The sequence below is a fragment of the Leucoraja erinacea genome, chromosome 15 (assembly GCF_028641065.1).
Source record: "Leucoraja erinacea ecotype New England chromosome 15, Leri_hhj_1, whole genome shotgun sequence".
Taxonomy (NCBI): domain Eukaryota; kingdom Metazoa; phylum Chordata; class Chondrichthyes; order Rajiformes; family Rajidae; genus Leucoraja; species Leucoraja erinaceus.
Genome location: NC_073391.1, coordinates 23746704 through 23770025, shown reverse-complemented (window position 1 = coordinate 23770025; position 23322 = coordinate 23746704). Strand labels below are relative to the sequence as shown.

Below are 23322 nucleotides of genomic sequence, written 5' to 3'. Positions count from 1 at the left end.
CCTCTTTCTATTGTTTTCTTTTTCTTGTCTTGCTTACTTCCTTCTCATAACATAAAACTAGAGGTTGTACATAGAATGGATTACGGTATGACATAGTTGGCACCTAAAATTAGGTTCCACTGTACTGTTTTGTACTGTATTAACTTCTAATAAAATAAACAAAAAATAATAATAAATAAATAAATAAATAAATGGCTTGCAGTGTTTTTTTAAAACTTGGTAGCATTTCTGTGTATCCCCTTGGATCATTCCGGATGCTTTAAAGATGTTGGATAAATGAAAGCTTTAGTTCCTGTGCAGAGTTGGTAGATCAAAAGGATAAAACACATTGCAATGATTAATTGGGTACACAAAAAATATTTATGACTGATGGAATTCCAAAAGTTCTGCAGATTTTCTGAAAGAGAAGATTCAGAACCTTTTGGAATATGGTATTGGCAGAAGGTGTACAACGATTCTGGCCAAGAATAAGTGCTGGATAAGAGGGCAGAGCACTTGCACTGACATACAAACAAGTTCCAGGATCGGCAAAATTAGCGTGTACAATGTGAGAATATATAGATCATTCATAAGACACAGAAAGGCAAGGAAGTTAGAAGCACTACTGAATCAACAAGGCCATTCCCTTTTCTATCTTCTATCATCTCGGGGAAAGTACAGAAGTTTGAAAGCTCGGAGTCCAGACCTCCACCCCACCTCTATTCGATTCCTGAACCAATCACTACTTTCACATCCCTCCTTCCCGGATGTGCTGCCACATATTCTTATTCATAACACTATCTCATTCTTATTCTGTTATTGTACTTCGATTTTTTTTTAGCAGTACTCCGATTTTGCATTGTGATCTTGCACTATTCTGCTGTTTGCACCCATTGAATTTATCTTATTTATCATTACTATTTGTGTACCGTTTACTCTGTGAGCTTCCTGTGAACGAGGAATTGCATTGCACCCTACCTATGTTTGACAATAACTAATCTAACAAGATAATTTAATCTAAATTCTCCACATCTGGCCAAGAATAAGATGAAGTACAACAGAATGAGAAAGTGGGATTACTCTTCAACTGGAACGTATGAATCGGGTTTTTGGCTGTGTTAAATGTAATTGAAAATATTTTGGATAACTTCAGTACCATATCTTAATACTTTTACTTGGGTTGATCCTTCTACGTTTTCTATTCAAACATAAGCAGCTTACAAGTTTCAATGACATCCAAATCCACTCACACCTGACCAGATTATTAGTAAGCTTCTTCGGCACAGAATCATGACAAATCCTATGAAAATGGGATCGAGATAATGTAAAGAATTCTTCGAAGTTGGCCACATCCTAGTTACTCGTAACACTATATAGACGTCTATTCATACCCAAAAAACATAGGGATTACAGTAACAACTGGAACTGCAAGGCACTCACAATACATACAGCATTTTTTCATGAAGAATCTCAGAAGGAGTTAAGGAAATCGAAGACCAGTAAAAGGTTTTTGATAAATTTGATTCAATTCAATGTAATTGTGGTCCAGTCACCAGTTCTGAGCTGATAGTGGTTTTATTTGCCTCTTCCAAGAAGATTAAATTATTAATGCTGAAGTACAAAGCTTGATAGATATGTTTTCTGTTGTAGTGGCCTGTAGTAGAATTCTATTTAGTTTTCAAAAGACACTTCTCTTTTCAAAACCCTGGCATACCCATGAATTCAAATGAAATTTCCTATCTGACTGAAAACCTATGAGAATTTCAAACATATTTTACACCTAAATACATCGCATTTTTTGGAACTTTTGCAGCAGTAAAATTGCTGCTGATTCTTAAAATGTAAGAATCATACAGGAATAGCAAATCATACACAAAACAAGTGATATTTGTTACAAGAGGGTAAGAGTACAAAAAGGAGGGAAGTCTTACTACAATTCTTCAGAACTTTGGTTAACCCAGCCTGTGCTTGATCCTATCTGAACCATCAGTAAATGTCGCCCAGCTTTTCTTTAAATTTCTCACATAATTTATAAATTTCACTGCAAAATCACCTGAACCCATCTTGCCTGGACAAATGTCATGTGTCCAAAAACTGATAATTACAGGGGGTCTGAGCTTTGGGTATTAACAAACATATTTTACAATGCTTGTTTGCAACCATTCTGACAAATTCTTTGGAAATGAAAACTGATTAGCTAAAATTAATTTCTTTTTTTTTAAATCTCAGAAGATGTAGCAGATAGTATTTTTTTTGGTACCTTTAAAGTATTTCCATATAGGTCAATCTTGTTTTTCTTTGCATTCTTCACGTTAGTCGTCTGAAAACTATCTCTGCTTCTGAAAAGACTTGTCCAGGATAGGAACCACTCTCCAGCTGCCAACAACATTGCTACTTAATTGGCTCAGCAAGAGACACACTTGAGCTGCGGGGTGTGGGAAGCTCCATACATGGTTGAACTGAACAATAACTTCTCGGGGAGATCAAACAGCAAACGCAAGAGCAGAATTCAAGCCAGAATCTCGGCAAGACAGCTTTCAAGTTCTCTGGTTGCTCAAAAAGCATTTTCTGTCAAATTGGTGCACATCAACAAAGCAGTCTAATGCTGAGTTACAAAAAACAGTGGAAACAGACCGTGCGCTCTTATTCTAAAAATGTCCTTGTTTCCACTTGAATTGTCATTCTGTTTTAACCAAGCACTCTTTCTCCCACAATGACATCTTTCAATTCACGTTCATAAGTGATAGGAGCAGAATTAGGCCATTTGGTCCATCAAGACTACACTGCTATTCAACCAAGAAAAGACACCAACACCTCTACTTTCTTAGAAGAATTAGGAAATTTGGCAAGTCCACAACAATTCTCGCCAACTTCTACAGATGCGCCGTAGAAAGCATTTTATCGTGGTGCTACACAGCATGGTGTGGAAACAGCTCCATCCAAGACAGCAAGAAATTGCAGAGAATTGTGGACACAGCCCAGACCATCACACAAACCAACCTCCCTCCCATTGACTTAATCTGCATCTCACACTGCCTTGGTCAGGCCACCAGCTTAATCAAGGACGAGTCACACCCCAGCCATTCCCCTCAGGCAATAGAAGTGTGAAATCGCACACATCCAGATTCAGGGACAGTTTCTTCCCAGCAGTTATCAGTCCTGAGCTTCTCTCAACCTTATTGGAATCCCTCAGACTATCTTTGATCGGACGTGACTGGACGTTATCTTGCACTAAATATTATTCATGATATTCCCTTCATCATGTATTTGTACACTGTGGATGGCTCGATTGTAATCATGTATTGTCTATCTTTGATTAAAACCAGCATCTGCAGTTCCTTCCTACAAATTGTAGTATGTGGTTGATATTTTACAATACATGTGCCAAAACTCAACACTTTACTGTGACTGGAGTTGAAGGTGAAGTGGTTTAATGTGAGCTCAGCCAAATGTGTTGGCGAAAGGTAATTAATTAGGCCTCGGTTCAAGAAAAAGTGCAGAGGGCCCTCAGACCTTACACTGTGGTATGGAATTACATGGAGAATAATCGTATGACCAATATGAAGATAGACAGGTTTGGATCCAGTGGAAGTGAAAGAGAGCATCCAAAGTATGAAGCGGGAAGAGGCCAGGGGAGAAAGAATCATGAAGAAACGTAAAGGTAGGAATCAAATAAGTTTAATGGGGCAACATAACTACAGTCTTATGAAAGTGTTTAAAATGAGAGAATTGAATGAGAAAGTAATGGGCATTTTACTTTAGAGCACTGAAATCGTCTGGTGTCAAGAATCTCTGCAGATTAATTCCAACATTGAAAGATCAAATCACCAGTTTGCGATTAAGCCAACAGCACATTTTGTTTTAATTACTGGATGATTAAAACAATTACTACATTATTTGACACAGCAACTGTTTAAGAATGATTACAGTTGAACAATGAGTGTACATGAATTATTAAACCTCTTCAGTATAAGACACTAACACATAAGGCACACATCCATATTATTTTCTTTGAAAATACATCATGTTTGCTTGTGCTAATAATGAGTACACTTTGTAGTACTCTCGAGCTCCGAGTTGCTTGGCTTACATCCATCAAATATCCTTTAAGTTCCATGTTTGGGTTTTCCATGAAAAATTATCGGTGCATGTAATTAATGCATTGAAGCATTTAGATAAGAAAAAAGGTAATGTAAAATAATTAACAGCAGATATTACAAGCATGTAAAAATATTAATTGTAGTCACATTAAATAACCTGAAAATGAAAAACTGGTTGGATCCCACTACATCTCCACCATTCAAAGAAAGCAATAGTTTAGTTTAGTTCAGTGATACAGCGGGGAAACAGGCCATTCGGCCCAATGATTCCTCACCGACCAGCGATCTCTGCACACTAACTCTATCCTACACACAATAGGAACAATTTAGAATTTTACCAAAGCCAATTAACCTACAAACCTTTATGTCTTTGGAGTGTGGGAGAAAACCGGAGCATCTGGAGAAAATGCACGCAGGTCATGAGAACGAATGTCCTTACAGACAGCACCCATAGTCAGGATCAAATCTGGGTCTCTGGCGCTGTAAGACAGCAACTCTACCACTGTGCCACCGTGTTTTTTGTTAAACACAACCGTGTTTCCATTTTCTTCTTTTATGCCTTACAATTCTATACTAAATTTGCACCATGTAATTGTATATGGTAACGTACATGACACAGTCTGCTTTATGATTAAGGCACTTTTAAAAGTATTTGTCACAGATGGAAAAAACAAAAGTTTAAAATTGAGCTTGGGTCTGCTGGAGACGTTTTTTTTTTAATCAAATGATTGCCTCGTTATAAAAAAATATCCCAAGCTTTGAACATCTCACAGAGCACTGTTCAATCCATCATCCGAAAATGGAAAGAGTATGGCACAACTGCAAACCTACCATGACATGGCCGTCCACCTAAACTGACAGGCCGGGCAAGGAGAGCATTGATCAGAGAAGCAGCCAAGAGGCCCATGGTAACTCTGGAGGAGCTGCAGAGATCCACAGCTCAGGTGGGAGAATCTGTCCACAGGACAACTATTAGTCGTGCACTCCACAAATCAGGCCTTTATGGAAGAGTGGCAAGAAGAAAGCCATTGTTGAAAAAAAGCTATAAGAAGTCCCGTTTGCAGTTTGCCACAAGCCATGTGGGGGACACAGCAAACATGTGGAGGAAAGTGCTCTGGTCAGATGAAACCAAAATTGAAGTTTTTGGCCTAAATGCAAAATGCTATGTGTGGCGGAAAACTAACACTGCACATCACTCTGAACACACCATCCCCACTGTGAAACATGGTGGTGGCAGCATCATGCTGTGGGGATGCGTTTCTTCAGCAAGGACAGGGAAGCTGGTCAGAGTTGATGGAAAGATGGATGGAGCCAAATACAGGGCAATCTTGGAAGAAAACCTGTTAGAGTCTGCAAAAGACTTGAGACTGGAGCGGAGGTTCACCTTCCAGCAGGACAATGACCCTAAACATACATCCAGAGCTACAATGGAATGGTTTAGATCAAAGCATATTCATGTCTTAGAATGGCCCAGTCAAAGTCCAGACCTAAATCCAATTGAGAATCTCTGGCAAGACTTGAAAATTGCTGTTCACAGACGCTCTCCATCCAATCTGACTGAGCTTGAGCTATTTTGCAAAGAAGATGGGCAAAAATTTCAGTCTCTAGATGTGCAAAGCTGGTAGAGACATACCCCAAAGACTTGCAGCTGTAATTGCAGCGAAAGACGGTTCTACAAAATATTGACTCAGAAGAGCTGAATACTTTTGCACGCCACACTTTTCAGTTTTTAATTTGTAAACAAATTTGAAAACCATGTATAATTTTCCTTCCACTTCACAATTATGCACCACTTTGTGTTGGTCTATCACATAAAATACATTTACGATTGTGGTTGTAACGTGACAAAATGTGGAAAAGTTCAAGGGGTATGAAAACTTTTGCAAGCCACTGTATATGCTTTAAATTGGATTGGAGCGTTTTTGAAAGGGGGGAGGCTGTGCGATCACTGATCACTGGCCTTGGGGTACCCGGTGAGGGAGTGGAGCAACCGAGTGAGGAGAGGGTGTGGAAGAAGGGGGTCCCCCCTCCCAGGGGAGGAACTTTTTGAAATTTGATGTATTAAAATCATGTTTTAGTGCACTGTAGAAGTATGATTTCAATGTTTTTTGTATGAAGTATTTTTAAGAGGTAACCTTTTAAGGGGTAACTTTATCCACACGAAGGGTCCACACGTGTCAATTGGCCTGCACTGCCTTGTGGCAGAGAATTCCACAGATTCACAACTCTCTGCGTGAAGAAAGTTTGTTCTCATCTCAGTCCTAACTGGCCCCCCCTTTATTCTTAAACTGTGACCCATGGTTTTGAACGCCAACATCGGGAACATTTTTCCTGCAGTTACAGTAAGTGAATATCTAGCACGCAAGCAGGATGCTTTCACCTACCACCCCCATTTGAAGTCCACTATCTTCCACCGTATTTACCCAGTGCTTGGTACTTACTTCCAGCAGCCACTGGTTGTCCTCCAGGATGCACCGAGCCGCAGCCTGATCCATGCCGGTCACCTGAGCGAATTCGGCACAGAGACTCTCATGGCAGCGGCGCAACGCTTCGACGCCTCCGATGGCCCAGGGCTCTTGCACTGAGGCTGCTCCATGGCCGGAGCTGCAGTGAGCGACTCGCCAGCCCGGCAAACACTCGCCAGCCCCGCACCCCGTCCGCATCTGTCCCCGCCGCTGCTTCTGCTTTCAACATCTGTGGCCCATGCAGTTGATATGAGTTTTGACATTTTCGTTGATCACAGAATTTCTCACAACAGAGCGAGAGAAATTTGTGATCAGCGTGAGAATTTGGTGAAATGCGTGATTCTCACGCTCAATGCATGGGAGTTGGCAGTTCCTGCCTCTCTATCCCCCCCTCTCCATCTCCCCTCTCTCTCCACCTCTCTTTCTCTCCCCTCTCTCCTCTCTCTCCCTCCCACCTCACTCATCCCTCTCTCTCTCTTCCCCCTCTCTCCTCTCACTCTCCCCTTCCCTCTCTCTCTCGTCCCCTCTCTCCTCTCTCTCTCCCCTCTCTTTCCCCAACTCTCTCTCCCCTCTCTTTTCCCCTAACTCCCCCCCCCTCTCTCTCTCTCTCCCTCTCTCTCTCTCTCTCTCCTCTCTCTCTCCCTCTCTCTTTCTCTCTCCCTCCCTCTCTCTCCTCTCTCTCCTCTCTCTCTCTCTCCTCCCTCTCTCTCCCTCCCCCCCCCTCTCTCTCTCTCTCCCCCCTCTCTCCTCTATCCCCTCCTCTGCTCCTCGTTCAGACATGGATCTCCTCACCCTCTCTCTCGCCCCTCTCTCTTCCCCCTCCTCTCTCTCCTCTTCTCTCTCTCCACCCCCTCTCTCTCTCCCTCCCTCTTCTTCCCTCTCCCTCTGTCTCTTCCCCTCTCTCTCTTCCCCCCCTCTCCCACCACCTCACCCCCCCCCTCTCTCTCCCCCTACCTCTCTCTCTCTCCCCCTCTCCATCTTCTCTCTCTCACCATTCACGCCCTCTCTGTCTCTCCCCTCTCTCTCCTCTCACACCCCTCTCTCCCCCCTGTCACCCTCTCTCCTTCCCCTCTCTCTCTCTCCACCTCCCTTTGAGAGTCTGTCCCTTCGGCACAGAGACTCTCGCGGCAGCGGCAGCGGCACAACGCCTCCGACGCCACCGACGGCCCGCGACTCGCACTGTCCGGAGTGCTCCATGGCCAGAGCTGCAGCGAGCGACTCGTCAGCGCCGCAAACACTCGACAGTCCCGGCTCCCCGCATCTGTTCCCGCTGCAGGTTCTGCTCCCATTCCTCCTTCAGACCCGGCTCTCCAACACCCGCGGACCATGCAGTTTATCCGAGTTTTGAAATTTTCGTTCTTCACAAAATTTCTCACTACTGAGCGTGAGAAATTTCTGATCAGCGTGAGGGCGTGAGAGTTTGCTTGAGGGCGTGATTCTCACGGTCAAAGCGTGAGAGTTGGCAGCCCTACACACACACACACACGGAGGCAGACACACACACACAGGGAGATAGACACACACACAGACAGACACAGGGAGACAGACACACACACGGGGGGACACACACAGGGATACACACACACAAACACTGGGAGCCACACACACGCACACACACAGGGAGACACAGAGACACACACGGGGAGACACACACACACAGGGATACACACACACACACACACATAGGGAGACACAGAGACACACACACATGGGGAGACATATACACAGACACACACACACACAGGGAGACACAGAGCCACACGGGGAGACACACACACACACACGGGGAGACACACAGAGACACACACACACACAGGGAGACACACACACACACGAACACACACACAGGGAGACACACACACACACACACACACACACACACACACACACCTTTCCTTTCTCCCCCCCCCCTCCATCCTCCTCCTCCCACCCTCTTTCCTCCCCTTCCTCCTTCCTCCCTCCCCCCGTCTTTCCTCACCCTCCTCTTGTTCCTCAAGCTTCCTCTTTCTCCCCTTTCTCCTTCCCTTCCTTCATCCCCTTTCTACCAAAGATCTTAAGTCTATTATTGTATGTATGACTGCAGACACGAAATTTCGTTCAGACTGAAAGGTCTGAATGACAATAAAGGAAATTCAATTTGCTTTCTACATTCCCTCCCCCTGTCTCTCTTTGCCTCCATCCCTCCCTTTTTTTCTTTCTCTTTCTCCCCTCCCTCTCTTTCCCGGGCCGCCCAATGGGGAGTCTGGCGGGCACGGGGTAGCGTGGTATGGCGGCGCTGGCGCTGGCGCTGCCGTGGGAGATGAAGGGCAGGAGGGAGGGAAAGAGGGAGGGAGTGAGGTTGCCGCGGCAGCCGGCAGTGCAGCGCTCGCAGACGGCGCACAAAAGCGCTGACACCCGCTGCCCGGGACCGACGCGCTTCCCCAATCCGTGCAGATCGCTGTCATGTGGCGCAAAGAGACAAACTGTGCAGCAAAGATCCTATAGCTCCTATGACATCTTTCTTATAGCAGGATGACAAAACTGAACATAGTACTCCAAATGTGGCTCACCAATATTTGGTACAACTGTAACAACTTGGTCCGAACTTCTATACTTAATACCTGTTGAAGGCCAATGTACCAAAACATTTTTTTACCACCTGTGACAGCACTTTCAGGGAATTATATAGCTATATTTCTAGATCCCCTTGCTCTGCAATACGTCACAGGGGCCTGCCATTCACTGTGAAGTCCTGGTTTGAGTTCCCTAATCCCAACATCTTGCACTTAGCTGCATTAAACTCCATTAACCATGCCTTAGCTCACTTGCCCAGTTAATCAAGAGCCTGCTGTAATTTTTGATAACCATTTTTACTGTCAACTATACAACCTACTTTGGTGTCATCTGCAAATACCCGAAGGAAACATAATTAAACAAATGTAATTATGTGAAATTTTGCACATTCCCTCATTATGTTAAAATGATTTACAAATCCAATGAGGCAAATGACAGAAAAGCCATCAGTTTATCTATATTGGCCTTCTTACCATCTTTAATTGAATGCACATTATGGCAACTTCAAAACACAGGAGTATTTGAAAGAATGGTTTCTTAATTGAGCACATTTGGTGGAATTTTTGAATAAATGTTAAAGAAGTTAATTTGAATAAGTTAATTTATACCTAGATATTGGAGGGCAGTATAAAATGGTCATTTTACACAATTAACCACAGTTCCTTCACCTTCTAGTTTGAAGGTAAACTCAAGACCCAGTCTAGGGATTTATGCAAAAAAATTAAAGCTAATTCTCCAGTACTGTTACATCAAGATGCTCTTTCATATCAGGTCCATCTGTTCTCACAAGAGATTCCCTTGCACTGTTTCAAACATGAGCCAAGACTTTCTCTACAGTGATCTGAATGGCTGATATTTCTCCCGTGTGCACACCAACATACAGATAATTGGGTTCCCATCAGGCTGTTGCTTCTATGTGCAAAATGGCTTCCACATTTCCCAACCTGCAGCATGGATTGAACAGGATTGTTGGAGCTGTGAAGCAGCAGCACTGCAACTGTGGTATAGTTTCGAAGGGCACATTTGCCTTCATACTGTAGAGATATAGTGCGGATGCAGGCCCTTCGGCCCACCGAATCCATGCTGACTAGTGATGCCGGCACACTTACACTATCCTGCACATACACAGATAAGCCCCTTATCCAAACTACAATATAAGCTATAGAGAAAGGTTCAAACAATTGCACTTGAGTTACAGACATTGCACGAACATTTCAGGAAAGTAACACTAGGCCAGAAATGCTGACATCTAATTGGCAAGTCTGTGGAGACTGGAATTTTGTTGGAGGTTAGCTGCATGCACAGCGGACCTCCTGATCAGCTGCTGGACTCACTGCTGAGTCTCGAGGCAAACTGTAAGTTAATCGCAGAAGATAGACACAAAAAGCTGGAATAACTCAGTGTCAGAGGAAAGAGAAACAAGAGATATAGACTCCATCAAGATATAGTAGATATCTAAATCTCCCGTTCCCATTTCCCATGACTTTCAGTATGAAGAAGGGTCTCGACCCAAAACGTCACCTATTTCTTCTCTCCAGAGATGCTGCCTATCCCGCTGAATTACTCCAGATTTTTGTGTCTATCTTCGGTTTAAAACAGCTTCGGTAGTTCCTTCCTACACAAGTTAATTGCTCAGCTGTACTTTGCATGAAGACCTTGGCTTCAAAGTGACCCCATTCTTAAACCCATAATGACCAGAAAGAAGCTATTCCAGGAGGGTAATCCCCCCGTCCCCCTCCACACTCATTATTTCCCTGTGGTTCTGCCACTGATTCTCTCGCACATGCCTTTCACCTCTGCTTTGATCTTCTCTTTTGCCATTGACCCTTACCAGGTTGTAATTGACCTACCATCATGAGGAAATCCAGGAGTTACAGAGAACATGTGGGGATAGCACACAGACAGCAGCAGAGGTGCGGATCAAACTGGATTGTTGGAGCAGTAAGGCAGCAGCACGACAGCTGAGGTACCCTTTAGAAGAGTTCATATGCCTTTAGACTTTAGAGATACAGTGTGGATACAGGCCCTTCGGCCCACCAAGTCCATGCTGACCAGTGACATCTGTACACTTAAGGGCCTGTCCCACGAGCATGCAACTCCATGCGGCAAGCGCGACCTAACGTGGTTGCTTTTGCTGTATGGCCTCGCGGGGCCGGTCCCACTTCAATCACTGGAGCCATATGGAGTTGTGCGGAGTTGGTCCCGACATCGCGCGGGGCTCCGAAAAACTGACCATGGTCAAAAATACAGCGCGGCAACGGCGTGCCGGCCCGCAACTGTCTCGACGGGCGTGCGCAGCGTCTCAACGCCATACGTCATGCGCGAACATCCCGCGGACTTCGCTCGAACTTCACGTGACTAACTCGACCTCCGCGCAGCCCCCGCTTCCGGTTTGGTCGTGCTTGTCGCGTGCAGGGCGCATGCTGGTGGGACCGGCCCTTAACTCTATCCTACACACACACTAGGGACAATTTATAATTAGACCAAGCCAATTAACCTACAAACCTGTGCGTCTTTGGAGAGTGGAATAAACTGGAGATACCAGAGAAAACCTACGCCGGTCACGGGAGAACTTGCAAACTCCGTACAGACAGCACCCGTAGACTGGATTGAATCAGGGTCTCTGGCGCTGTAAGGCAGCAGCTCTAGCATCACTGCTTCCTGGATCAGAAGAGAGAAAGTCAGTGTACCCCCCCTCCACATCCCCCCACTATCTGCCCCCCCCCCCCCCCCCCCTCTTTCCTCCCTGACACACCTCCTCCCCCCCTTCTTCCCTCTACTTTCCTCCCACTGGCATCACAAATAGCATTGCTGTCTCATACTATTTTTATCGCTGGCATCTGTTCCAACCATCTGTCTATCAAATTCCCCCTCGCCTGTGTCGACCTATTACCTGCCACACCTTGTCGTGCCTCTCCACTCTCCCAGCTTTCTTCTCGCCCCCCATAACTCGCCGACAATGTCTGAAAATTGGTATCGACCTGAAACTTCACCTATCCATGTTCTGCAGAGATTCTGCCTTCTGTGAGAGTGTTAAGCCCGTCCCACTTAGGAAACCTGAACGGAAACCTCTGGAGACTTTGCGCCCCACCCTAGGTTTCCGTGCAGTTCCCGGAGGTTGCAGGTGGTTGCCGTTGCAGGTAGTGGAAGCAGGTAGGGAGACTGACAAAAACCTCCGGGAACCGCACGGAAACCTTGGGTGGGGTGCAAAGTCTCCAGAGGTTTCCGTTCAGGTTTCCTAAGTAGGACAGGGGCATAAGCAGCTGGATGCAGTGGATGTGGTGGAGCAGGATATGAACGGCTGGGGGGGGGGGGGGGGGGGGGGGGGGAAGGGGGGGCAGTCAGCACTCATGGCCTGGGCTAACTGTAGTAGAGGGCTCACATTGCCCAATCAACAATTTTCACAAAATCACACCTTAGATCAGGCTTTACGTAAATACTATTCTTTATGTGCTTTCAGTGCTTGAACATGCCCCTCACCCCAGCCTCCCTGCAACTCAACAAGCTTCTTTTGTCTCGTTCCCAGATCTGATGTACAGTTCCATGTTGAAATCATGAAAGACACTACATAAATGCAAGTCTCTCTTCAGTTTTGCAATTCCCAGACGAAACACTCAGGCCCAAGCACCAAAAACCTCTAATACAAACTGCATTTTCCATTACTTTCAGACTGCCATGCTACTTCCCAGGGTATAAAGGCTGATGTGCTCTGCATTTAGAAACAGAACAGAACATGTTATCAGGTCCATTTTTGATAGATCACCCTTGTTACTTTTCGTCTGCAACAATTCTTCCTCTCACCACCATGGCAATAATTACCTCTTTATGCCTTATTGGGTTGCACGTTTTATCACCTGCTCAGATAATTTACCACACAGGCTTGTTTCTGCTTTGGGTAATATATTGATGGCTGTGGAGCTAAAATATCATTTCTAATCTGCAAACTTGATTATATATGGAATGAGATGACCCAGAGCTTGATTCTCCTGGACAGGAGGAAGTAAATCAGCTGAAGAAACCTATAATTGTTATTTTACTGGTAGACAAAAATGCTGGAGAAACTCAGCGGGTGAGGCAGCATCTATGGAGCGACGGAATAGGTGACGTTTCGGGTCGCGACACTTCTTCAGACTGATATGGGGGTGGGGGGGCAGGAAGAAGAAAGGAAGAGGCGGAGACAGTGAGCTGTGGGAGAGCTGGGAAGGGGAGGGGAAGGAGGGAGAAACCAAGGACCATCTGAAATTGGAGAAGTCAATGTTCATACCGCTGGGGTGTAAACTACCCAAGCAAAATATGAGGTGCTGCTCCTCCAATTTGCGGTGGGACTCACTCCAGCCATGGAGGAGGCCCAGGACAGAAAGGTCGGATACGGAATGGGAGATGGAGTTGAAGTGCTGAGCCACCGGGAGATCAGGTTAATTAATGTGAACTGTGCGGGGGTGTTGGGCGAAGCGTCCGCTAAGCCTGCGCTTGGTCTCACCGATGTAGAACAGATGACACCTAGAACAGCGGATGCAATAGATGAGGTTGGAGGAGGTGCAGGTGAACCTCTGCCTCACCTGGAAATACTGCTTGGGTCATTGGATTATGCATTTCCAATTGTGTTTGGATTGCATTTCCAATTGGATTCCAATTGGATTTGTCTCTTATTCATGTGTTATAAAATCAATTTTAGTGTCACGTTTCTTCCCGGGGGTAGAAATTCTAGCGGGAACTATTCCCACTTACATATTCAGTCACAGCCCTGGAAAGTGAGATGTGTTCAGAACAATCTGCTATGTTAATTGGTAACTGTAAGTTATTCCTCAGTGAAGTTAAGCAGCAAAATCATGACATGAGAGTTGATGAGCACGTGCGAGGGAAAGCAAGTTGAAGGAGGCACAGGGATACAAGGAGCAGCAGAATGGGACGGATGGGATTGTTCTGCTGAAAGTAAGGATGGAGCTGAGTGGTCTCCTTCTGTGTCAAAGTAAGTAAGTAAGTCCAGAGAATGGAGAAGTATGGATCACATGCAGGCAGAAGAGATTAGTTGAACTTGGCAACATGTTCGTTGTGGACATTGTAGGCTGAAGGGAATGTCCCGGTGCTATGTATCCAATTTTCCATTAGCAGGAAATTACCCACAGTAAAAAATGTGAGCTCCCAGATGTTTGGAGAAGTTGATGATTTTATGGATTTTATGGATTTACATTTAAAAAAAGATTCAATCAATTGCTTTTACAACATAACACTAACACATTGAATTCTTGATGTACTAAGTAATATGGTGTGTTGTTAAAAATATTGGGGAGATTTTCTGAACCTGTAAATGTAAAACTAAATACACGGAAAAACCAACAGAGTAAACAACTTTAAGTATTTGAGATAGGGGGTGAAGAAGGGTCTTGACCCAAAACGTCACCTATTCCTTTGCTCCATAGATGCTGCCTCACCAGCTGAGTTTCTCCAGCATTTTTATCTACCTTTAAGTGTTTGAGAGATTTCATTTAACATACCTATACACCAGCTTTAGCTTCGTTACCTGAATTCCAAGTATGAGTACATTGTTTCACTGAATCTTTGGAAAATATTATGTCTTCCTGGTAAACACAAGGCGTTATGAGATGCTTACATTTTCCAGCTAAACTAAAAAGCATCAGATATGTATGAAAACAGCTGTCACGCCATCCCACTTTATATAAAGTAAAATGGTTTAACTGCTTCAGAGGCTCTTGAAAAAAGGCTTCTTGTTTACACCATCATTAGATTTGAAAAGGATTCATACAAAAAAAAATGTTCCCAAACATATTTACAATCTCCTTGAATATTGTCAATTTCAAGATTCTTTCTTCTTGTAACTTTCAACCTTTCTGATCAATTTTCTTCTTTGTTAAATACTAAAAACGTTGGAATAAAAAAGTCAGAATGACATCTACAGCAACTATGCTGCATCATTTAATAGCATCATCATACTCTAGTGAACCTTGTTGTTCAACTCTGAGATTACCCTCTCTTAGTTCAGTACTTATTCAATACATTGCAACTTTTCTTTTGTAAGTTCAGGCAATCTCAATGGAAACACTCTGCCATACGAGTCATCAGAATCAACGTTGCCCTTGATGTGCTGGCTACCCTTTAGCCCCATGCCCCTCATAACATTTACTTTTGTATATCTTTAGTTTTAGTTTCATTTTAGAGATACAGAGAAACAGTCCCTTTGCCCCACTGAGTCCACACCGACCAGCGATCCCCGCACATTAACGCTATTCTCTACATACTAAGGACAATTTACATTTAAACCAAGCCAATTAACCTCCAACCCTGTACTTCTTTGGAGTGTGGGAGGAAACCAAAGATCTTGGAGAAAACCCATGCAGTCATGGGGAGAATGTAAAAAATCTGTACAGGCAGCACCCGTAGTCAGGATCGAACCCGGGTCTCCGGCGCTGAAAGCGCTGTAAGGTTGCTATGGCAAAAGATGGATTTAAGAAACATCTGGACTGATGCATGGATAGGACAGGTTTAGAGAGATATGGGCCAATAGGCGCAGGAATGGTAGGCCTCTGGTGGAGCAGTAGTGTAGAAAGTGGGGGACAGGGTAATCAAAAAGGCTTTTATTGGTTCATCAGTCTGGGTATGGAGTATAGTTGGGAGGTCATGAAGGGCACATTTAGAGCTTGTGCTCACACCATGTATAGGAGAGATGTTGCTATGACAAAAGGATTTACAATGATGTTGCTTAGACTCAAGAGCCTTTTAATAGGCTATTTTCACGCATTTTAAGGGGTGAATAAGAGGTTAAAATCATGAAGGTATAAATCCCAAATGCCAGACTTTTGCCAAGAGTAAAAAGGAACCAAGGACAGCAAGGAACAATAGACAGATTTTTTTTTTTACACAAAAGGTGGTGGGTGATTGGAACGAGCTGCCAGAGGAGGTTGTTGACTGGGTACTATGGCAACATTTAAGAAACATCTGGACTGAGGTTTAGAGAGATATGGGCCAATCGCAGGCCGGTGGGAGTAGTGTAGATGGGGCATATTGGTCGGCATGGCCAAGTTGGGGTGAAGGGCCTGCTTCCACACTGTATGAGTCTATGACAAAAGCATAGGAAATTTTATTATTTTCACTCATTTTTGATTAAAAGAATCTTCCCAAGCCATGAAGAAAAAACAAACAGCAAGGAACTAGACAGACAATGCTTTGGATGGGGACCCTTCTTCAGACGAATCAAGCAATAATCAAAGTAGAAAATTGGGTCAGTGTATATAGCTGCTCTGTCTGTATCTATAAGTTAGTGTATCAATAAGGTGAACTGAGACGATTGAACATTGGTTAAACAATGTCGCAGAGTGGAGAAAAGAGGCACATTAACAAGAGTCAAGAGATTAGAAAATGTTGTTTAATAAAAAGAGAGAGAGATTAATTTGGATTTTTAATAAATGTGCTACCGAGAGCTAATGCAATAGTTAATCTCAAAAGAAATGAATGCATTTAGCAAATTGATATGACCATGAACTAACCAATATTCACAGATTTAGTATCACACATGACATGTTATATTTTAATCATTAATGAGCAAAGCATCAATAAATATTCCAATACTCCCTCCAAAATGTTAAACCTCAGAAAGAGTAATGTATCATTCTGGAAATTTTTTGCATGGTAGCATTTAATAGCTTTCATGTAAATATTTTTTTTAAATATCACAATAACATCTGTTCAGTTTGAAAAATGTCAATGAGTATCAATAATTGTTCTAGATATGTGCACACAAATATTAAAATTGGCTTAAATTCTTATAAATATTTTTAATCAATGGTTTAGAAAATGAATTCTGATTTATGTAAGCATTAAAGCAGTTATCTCATCTTAAAATGGCATTCTTACAAAATTATTAAATGATTTAACACCAGATGATAATGCCACAACAATATTTCTTGTTGCAGGAAAAATGTCAATGTCAGCCATACTTTCAAATAATTTCAATGTTCACATTGCTGCGATCATTTATACAATGATATGATTAGACCTGCGTAAAACTAAAGCCATACACATTGTCTTTTTCTCTTTTGTGCTATTGTACTATACAAAACTGCTTATTTTGTAAGGATCATATTTCTGAAAGAAGTGAATATGTGTGGAGGCAAAGAAAAGGTTAACATAATTATGTGTATCGCATACTGGAATCTATGTGAACTATTTCACTATCTGTAAGTTGAGGCATTAAAATTCGTTTCTCAGGCAGAATCCAAATTTCCATGGCATTGTAGCCGATAAGAGACAGCAAATAATTCCGGTGTCTTGTTCTATATTTATGCTGTAATCAACATCACTAAAACAGATTATCTGATCATTGCTTTTATTATACATACATTGCTTGCCGCATTTTCCTCATTAAGTGGCAGAAAAGTACTTTGGGATTTGCAGACTTTGTAAAAGGTATTATATAAATCCAAGCTCCAGCTACTAATTGAGAGTTCATTGCAAAGTTCTTTGATAATGCAAATCTATCTTTGAAAACATAGTGCCATTAGCATGCAGCATGGAAACAGGGCCTCAGCCCACTCATCCATGCTGACAAAATGCAGGATCCACTGTAAGCTAGTCTCATTTGCCGACATTCGGCCCACATCCCACTAAACCTTTCCTGTCCATGTACCTATACAAGAGCCTTTTAAATGCTGTTATACTACCTGCCTAATACCTGCTGTTCTACTAACTACCTCCACTGGCAGCTCGTTATATATATCCACCACTGTCTGTGTGAAAAGTCACGCTGAGACTTGCGATTAAATCTTGCTCCACTCACCTTAAACCTAAGTCCTCTGATACTTGATTCCCCTGGTGAAAGGCTCTGTGCATTTACTCTATCAATTCATCTCATGATTTTACATGTCTAAAAGATCACCCTTATGGGCCTGTCCACTTAGGCGACTTTTTAGGCGACTGCAGGAGACTATGCAGTCGCCACATGGTCGGCACATGTTTGCTTCATGGTCGTGAGAAGTTCCCGTATTCTGGGAACTAGTCGCGGCCTCATTATGGTCGTGGTGAAGTTTTCAACATGTTGGATAATTAGCAGCGACTAGAATGAAGCCGCCATGGAGAGTAGCGAGAATTCTCGAGCTGTAGGTGGGTCGCCAGGAGGTCGAAGGTTCTCGGAGGTTCTCGTAGGTTGTAGCCGGTATTGACCGGTGAATTTCATTGGATCATTGGGGAAAAATAGGTAAGCAATACTTTTCAGTGCCAAGGATAACCAACCGATAATGTTAAATGTCCGACGAGCTTCACCAGCGGTGTATCTCTGGCTTTTTAAATGCTGTCTCCACTCCTTCTCCTCTCTCTCTCTCCCCTCCCCCCCCCCCTTTAAAGGACTTACCATACAGTGTGCTTTAGCCCTCTTTTTACTGCGCCAACCTTCCTGTTCATCGTGGTGTGTGTCTGTTTCACCTTGGCTTTGCACTGTATACATTTTTTAGACAGCGCTCCCTCCGCTTGCCCTGTCACCCGCCTGCATAACGGGCTGATGAAGAAAGCGATGTGTGTGTGTGTGTGTGCGTGTGTGTGCGTGCGTGCGTGCGTGCGTGCGTGTGTGTGTGTGCGTGTGTGTGTGTGCGTGTGTGTGCGTGTGTGCGTGTGCGTGTGTGTGCGTGTGTGTGTGTGCGTGTGCGTGTGCGTGTGTGTGTGTTCACGCTGACGGTCGCCGTTCAAGTTGCAGGTTTATCAGACGACCGCCGGCAACTTGTCAGTTGCCGGCAGTCCGATGGAAAATCGCCTAAGTGGGACAGACCCATTAATCTTGTGAGCTCCAAAGAATAAAGTCCCAATCACTCCCTATAGCTCATGTCCTAGAATCCTAGCAATAACCTTATAAATCTTCTCTGCACTCTTTCAGCTTAATTACATCCTTCCTACAGCAGGGCGACCAAAACTGAACACAATACTCCAAATGCGACAACCAACGTCTTGTACAACTGTAACATAGCATCCCAACTTCCACACTAAATACCCTGACTGATGAAGCCCAATGTACTAAAAGCCTTCTTTACCACCCTGTCTATCTGTAATGCTGCTTCCAGGGAACGATGTACCTATAATCCTATAATCTTCTGCTCTACAACACATCCCAGCACCCTATCTTTCACTGTGAAGATCCTGCCATGGGTTTGACTTCCCTAAATGCAACATCTCGCAGTTAGTTGCATTAAGATCCACCAGCCATTCCTCTAACCCAGCTACTCACGATCCTGCTGTATTTATGACAACCATCTTTACTGTCTACGATACCACCTACTTCAGCGTCATCTGCAAACTCATTAATCATGCCTTGTACATTCTCATCCACTATCACCCTCTGCTTCCTTCCATGAAGCCAATTCTACATCTGGGCATCCAATGTGATTTAACCTTCCAATGCAGCCTATCATGCAGAACGTTATCAAAGGGCTTGGTGAGGTCCACATAGGCATCGTCTACAGCCTTGGCCTTGTCAGCCTTCTTCCTTATTTCTTCAAAAAACAAAATTAAATACATGAGACATGACCTCCTACATCCAAAATTATGCTCCCTATCCCTAAACCATAATCCAAATGTACTAAAGCCATCCAACTTATCCTCTCAGGCAAAGTACCTACTACAGATATTGGGATTACTGGTCTATAGTTCCTGGGCTTACCTTGCATCCTTTCCTAAATGGAAGCACAGCATTGGTGCCCATCCAGCCATCTGGCACCTCACCCCTGGTGAATGATGATTCATATGCTTCAGCCATTGTTGTTGCCATTTCTTCTCTAGCCTCCCACATTGCCCTTGGATCTCACCTGATCAGGCCTGGGGGATTTACTTAGGACATTCAGCATCTCCTGGACTGTATAATGGACTGTCCTCAAAACATTACCATTAACTTTCCCACCCACCCGCGTCTTCCTGTCTTTCTCAACGTTAAAGCACAGGAGAAATATTAATTGTGGACCTTGCCCACCTCTGCGACTCCACTCATAGATGGCTGCTTAGATTTCTGAGGGCCCCTATTCTCTGTCAAATTACCTTCATTTCCTTAATGTACTTACACAATACCTTTGATTCGCATTCATCTTTTCTGCCAGTTCTATCCTCTGACCTCCTGATTTATTAAGTATGGGCCTCATACATTTGATCCCAGCTGCCTATTCATGGCCCATCCACCCCTTTTCATGACTAGAGCCTTATTTTCTCCTGTCATCCAAACTCCCTTACTACGAGCTGCTTTGCCCTTCACTCTAGCAGGAACATGTATTCTTTGCACTCTCACCACTTTTAAAAGCGTTCCATTTTCTGGATGTTCCTTTGCCTGCAAACAACCTACTCCAATCAACTTTAGCAAGTTCCCGTCTAATATCATCAGAGTTGGCCTTGCCCCAATTCAGAATTTTATCTTGTAGGTTGTGCTTTGCCCTCTCCTCCCTATCGCGGAAGGAACGTTTTCTGTCCAAATTTGACAAATTCCACCCCATCTAAGGCCTTGGCACTATGGTTGTCCCAGTTTATATTGGAAAAGTTAAATCCCCTACTATGGTAATCCTACTGGTCTTGCATCTGCCTGCAATCTCCTGGCATATTTGTTCCACTAATTCACACATCCCCATTTCATTTCTCAGATCCACCCACATAGCTTCACTGGACGAACCATCAGTAATATCACATTACTCAGCAGTCCACAGCCATGAATCTAGTGTTATCTCCCAACCTGCATCATGCACAATCACCTTTTTAACAACTCCACCTATAAATTAGTTCCACAATAAAACTACAAAGAAAAAAAATAATAAATACATTTCTATTTTCAGATGAAACTTCCAATTATTCTGGACACTACAGATAACTTATTATGACATATTTTCAGGCAATGCATAACAGGACAACAAATCATGGACAACAAATCACTTCCGCATCCATCCATTATTTCTGTGAACAACATCAAACATGGATGTTTCCAACAGTACAAATTATAACATATTATATTTCCGTTGAACTTTACCTGTAATTTATTTCCCAACCATGTTACCCTAAACATGAGTTTTAAAGATTCTTTCTATGGATCTGATATATATAATGGTAAATATGAAATCAATTACTAAAGCGTAAACATTCTCAAGGAAACAATGAAGTATGGTTTATTTCAAAGATATACTGCAAACCTTATTCAATTTTTACGTTGAAGTAAATACATGTGTACCATTCACACAAGTATGTTGAATATGTGGCATGTCTCCATTGAACTGCATGTATGGATGGATGGTGTGAAGTTTGTCTCCACCAACATACAGCAAAACAAAAGTCGTAGTGTAATGCATTATCACCCAATAAATAAGCCTTCAAAGTCGCTGAAATTTTTAAGATAACGGGGCAGAAGATTATTTGAGTTCTGAAAATCATATTCCAGGAACAACATATAATTTAATTGAAAAACCTTCTCTGAAGGAAATAAATGTTATAAATTATCTGCGCCTTTCAACACTGTGCAGAAGTCATTCAACCATTTTCAGTAGGTTTATTATATTCATAAAAGACACAGTAGGTTTAGCAATTCAAATTCTTTTGTTTATAAAAAAACACGTCAGATGGATTATTCAGAATTATGGAAACAGTTAACTGAATTTTGCTCTGTAATAAATCATAATGCAAGAGGTCATGCCTTTCAAGTTTGATCACTATTTAGAGTGTGCACACACACAGGCAGCGGCATTGAATGTTTCCCTGACAACCCCTGAAATAATCTTGCAATTTCAAATCCTCGAGCATCATCATACATAATAAAATCACGTGCAAATCAGTCTTTAATTATCCATGGCCCATCCAAGGATCGAGCTATGTGCTAACCAAGAAAAATGTTTCAACTGATTATTCCAGTCATATCACAAAAAATAGCAAGAAATATCCTTTCTAAAATGTCAAGAATTACAGTTCACTAAGAATGGAAAAGATCGGAATGAAATATAACCATTAGACTGTTTACGGACTAATAAATCTTTTGAAAATTTCGGTGAGCCAATTGCAGAATGAATTTTGGTCAATTAATAAGAAATTAATAAAATTACAGTTGTCTCCTTCTGTATTATAATAGAGCATGAAGACTAAGTGTATACCAGATTATTTAACTAATTAATGCTATTTATAAAAGGATGTAGTGGATCTCCAATAACCATTATTTCTTACCTCTCTCCTTCGAGAAGCCCAGCAAGTTTGTTTGATCTTCCAAACAACTGCAGCCACCAAGAGTAAAGACAGGAAGCAGCTACAAGAAAGTAATTAGAGTCAACCAGCTGCAATTCATTTTCTTTACAAAATGCGTAACATTTATTGAACAATAAGTCAGTATTTTAAATTTTGCTTTTTAAAATTCAATTTAAGATTTATAATATAGTTACATTTATATCCAAATATAAAATGTCTGGTTCACACAAATGAGTTTCAGCAAACTTGAGGTTTTAGGCTTTTATACAAATATAAAGGCACATTCTGCAATGCAGGTGCATTTGACTGGATGGAATTCCATTGGAAGAAACCCACAACAACTAAACAGGCATGTAATACTTGTAGAAGCATGTTTATGTCCCACGTATCAATCAAGAGACTGACAAATTAAGTGTGAGCAATCACCAAAGCCAATATATTTTTTAAATACTACAAATTATTTCAGCTCCCACCTGTGAAAAGATCAATGGAGGAAATAAAGTAATACAGCAAAGCTCACAAATACTATACGTTTATAAAAATGTACTAACATTCCCAATGCAATTATAATGTCACTGTTTAACATGAAATACTGTTTAACATATTCCATTGGAGAGCAGTGCCTTAAATATCTGTGTGGTTCAGGAACAGTGTAAGAGACACATTTGAACTGGAAACCTAAAATGCACCAATGGCAAATATTTAGACTTTAAAGATAGAGCGCAGAACCAAGCCCTTCCGTCCATTGAGTCTGCGCCGACCAGCGATCACCCGTATGCTAACACTATCCTACACATTAGGAACAATTTTACAATTCTACCCGTCAATTATCCAATAAGCCTGTATATTTTTGGAGTGTGGGAGGAAACTGGAGCACCCAGAGAAAACACATGCGGTCACAGGGAGAATGTACAAACTCCACACACTCAGCACCCATTGTCAGGATCGAACCCGGTTCCTTTGTGCTTTAAGGCTGCAACACTACTGCTGCACCCTTGTGCCACCCATTTCTGGGAGTTTCCTTGATGAAC

The 23322-nt window shown here is 42.8% G+C and overlaps 1 protein-coding gene across 1 annotated transcript in view; it reads right to left on the bottom strand.

Annotated features, from left to right (window-relative positions):
* atrnl1b (attractin-like 1b) overlaps positions 1-23322 on the bottom strand; it is a 704553-nt gene that overhangs the window by 230951 nt on the left and 450280 nt on the right. The window contains exon 26 of the mRNA XM_055646915.1: positions 22274-22352. Coding sequence (XP_055502890.1) covers positions 22274-22352 — 79 coding nt within the window. The remainder of the gene's footprint in view (positions 1-22273; positions 22353-23322) is intronic.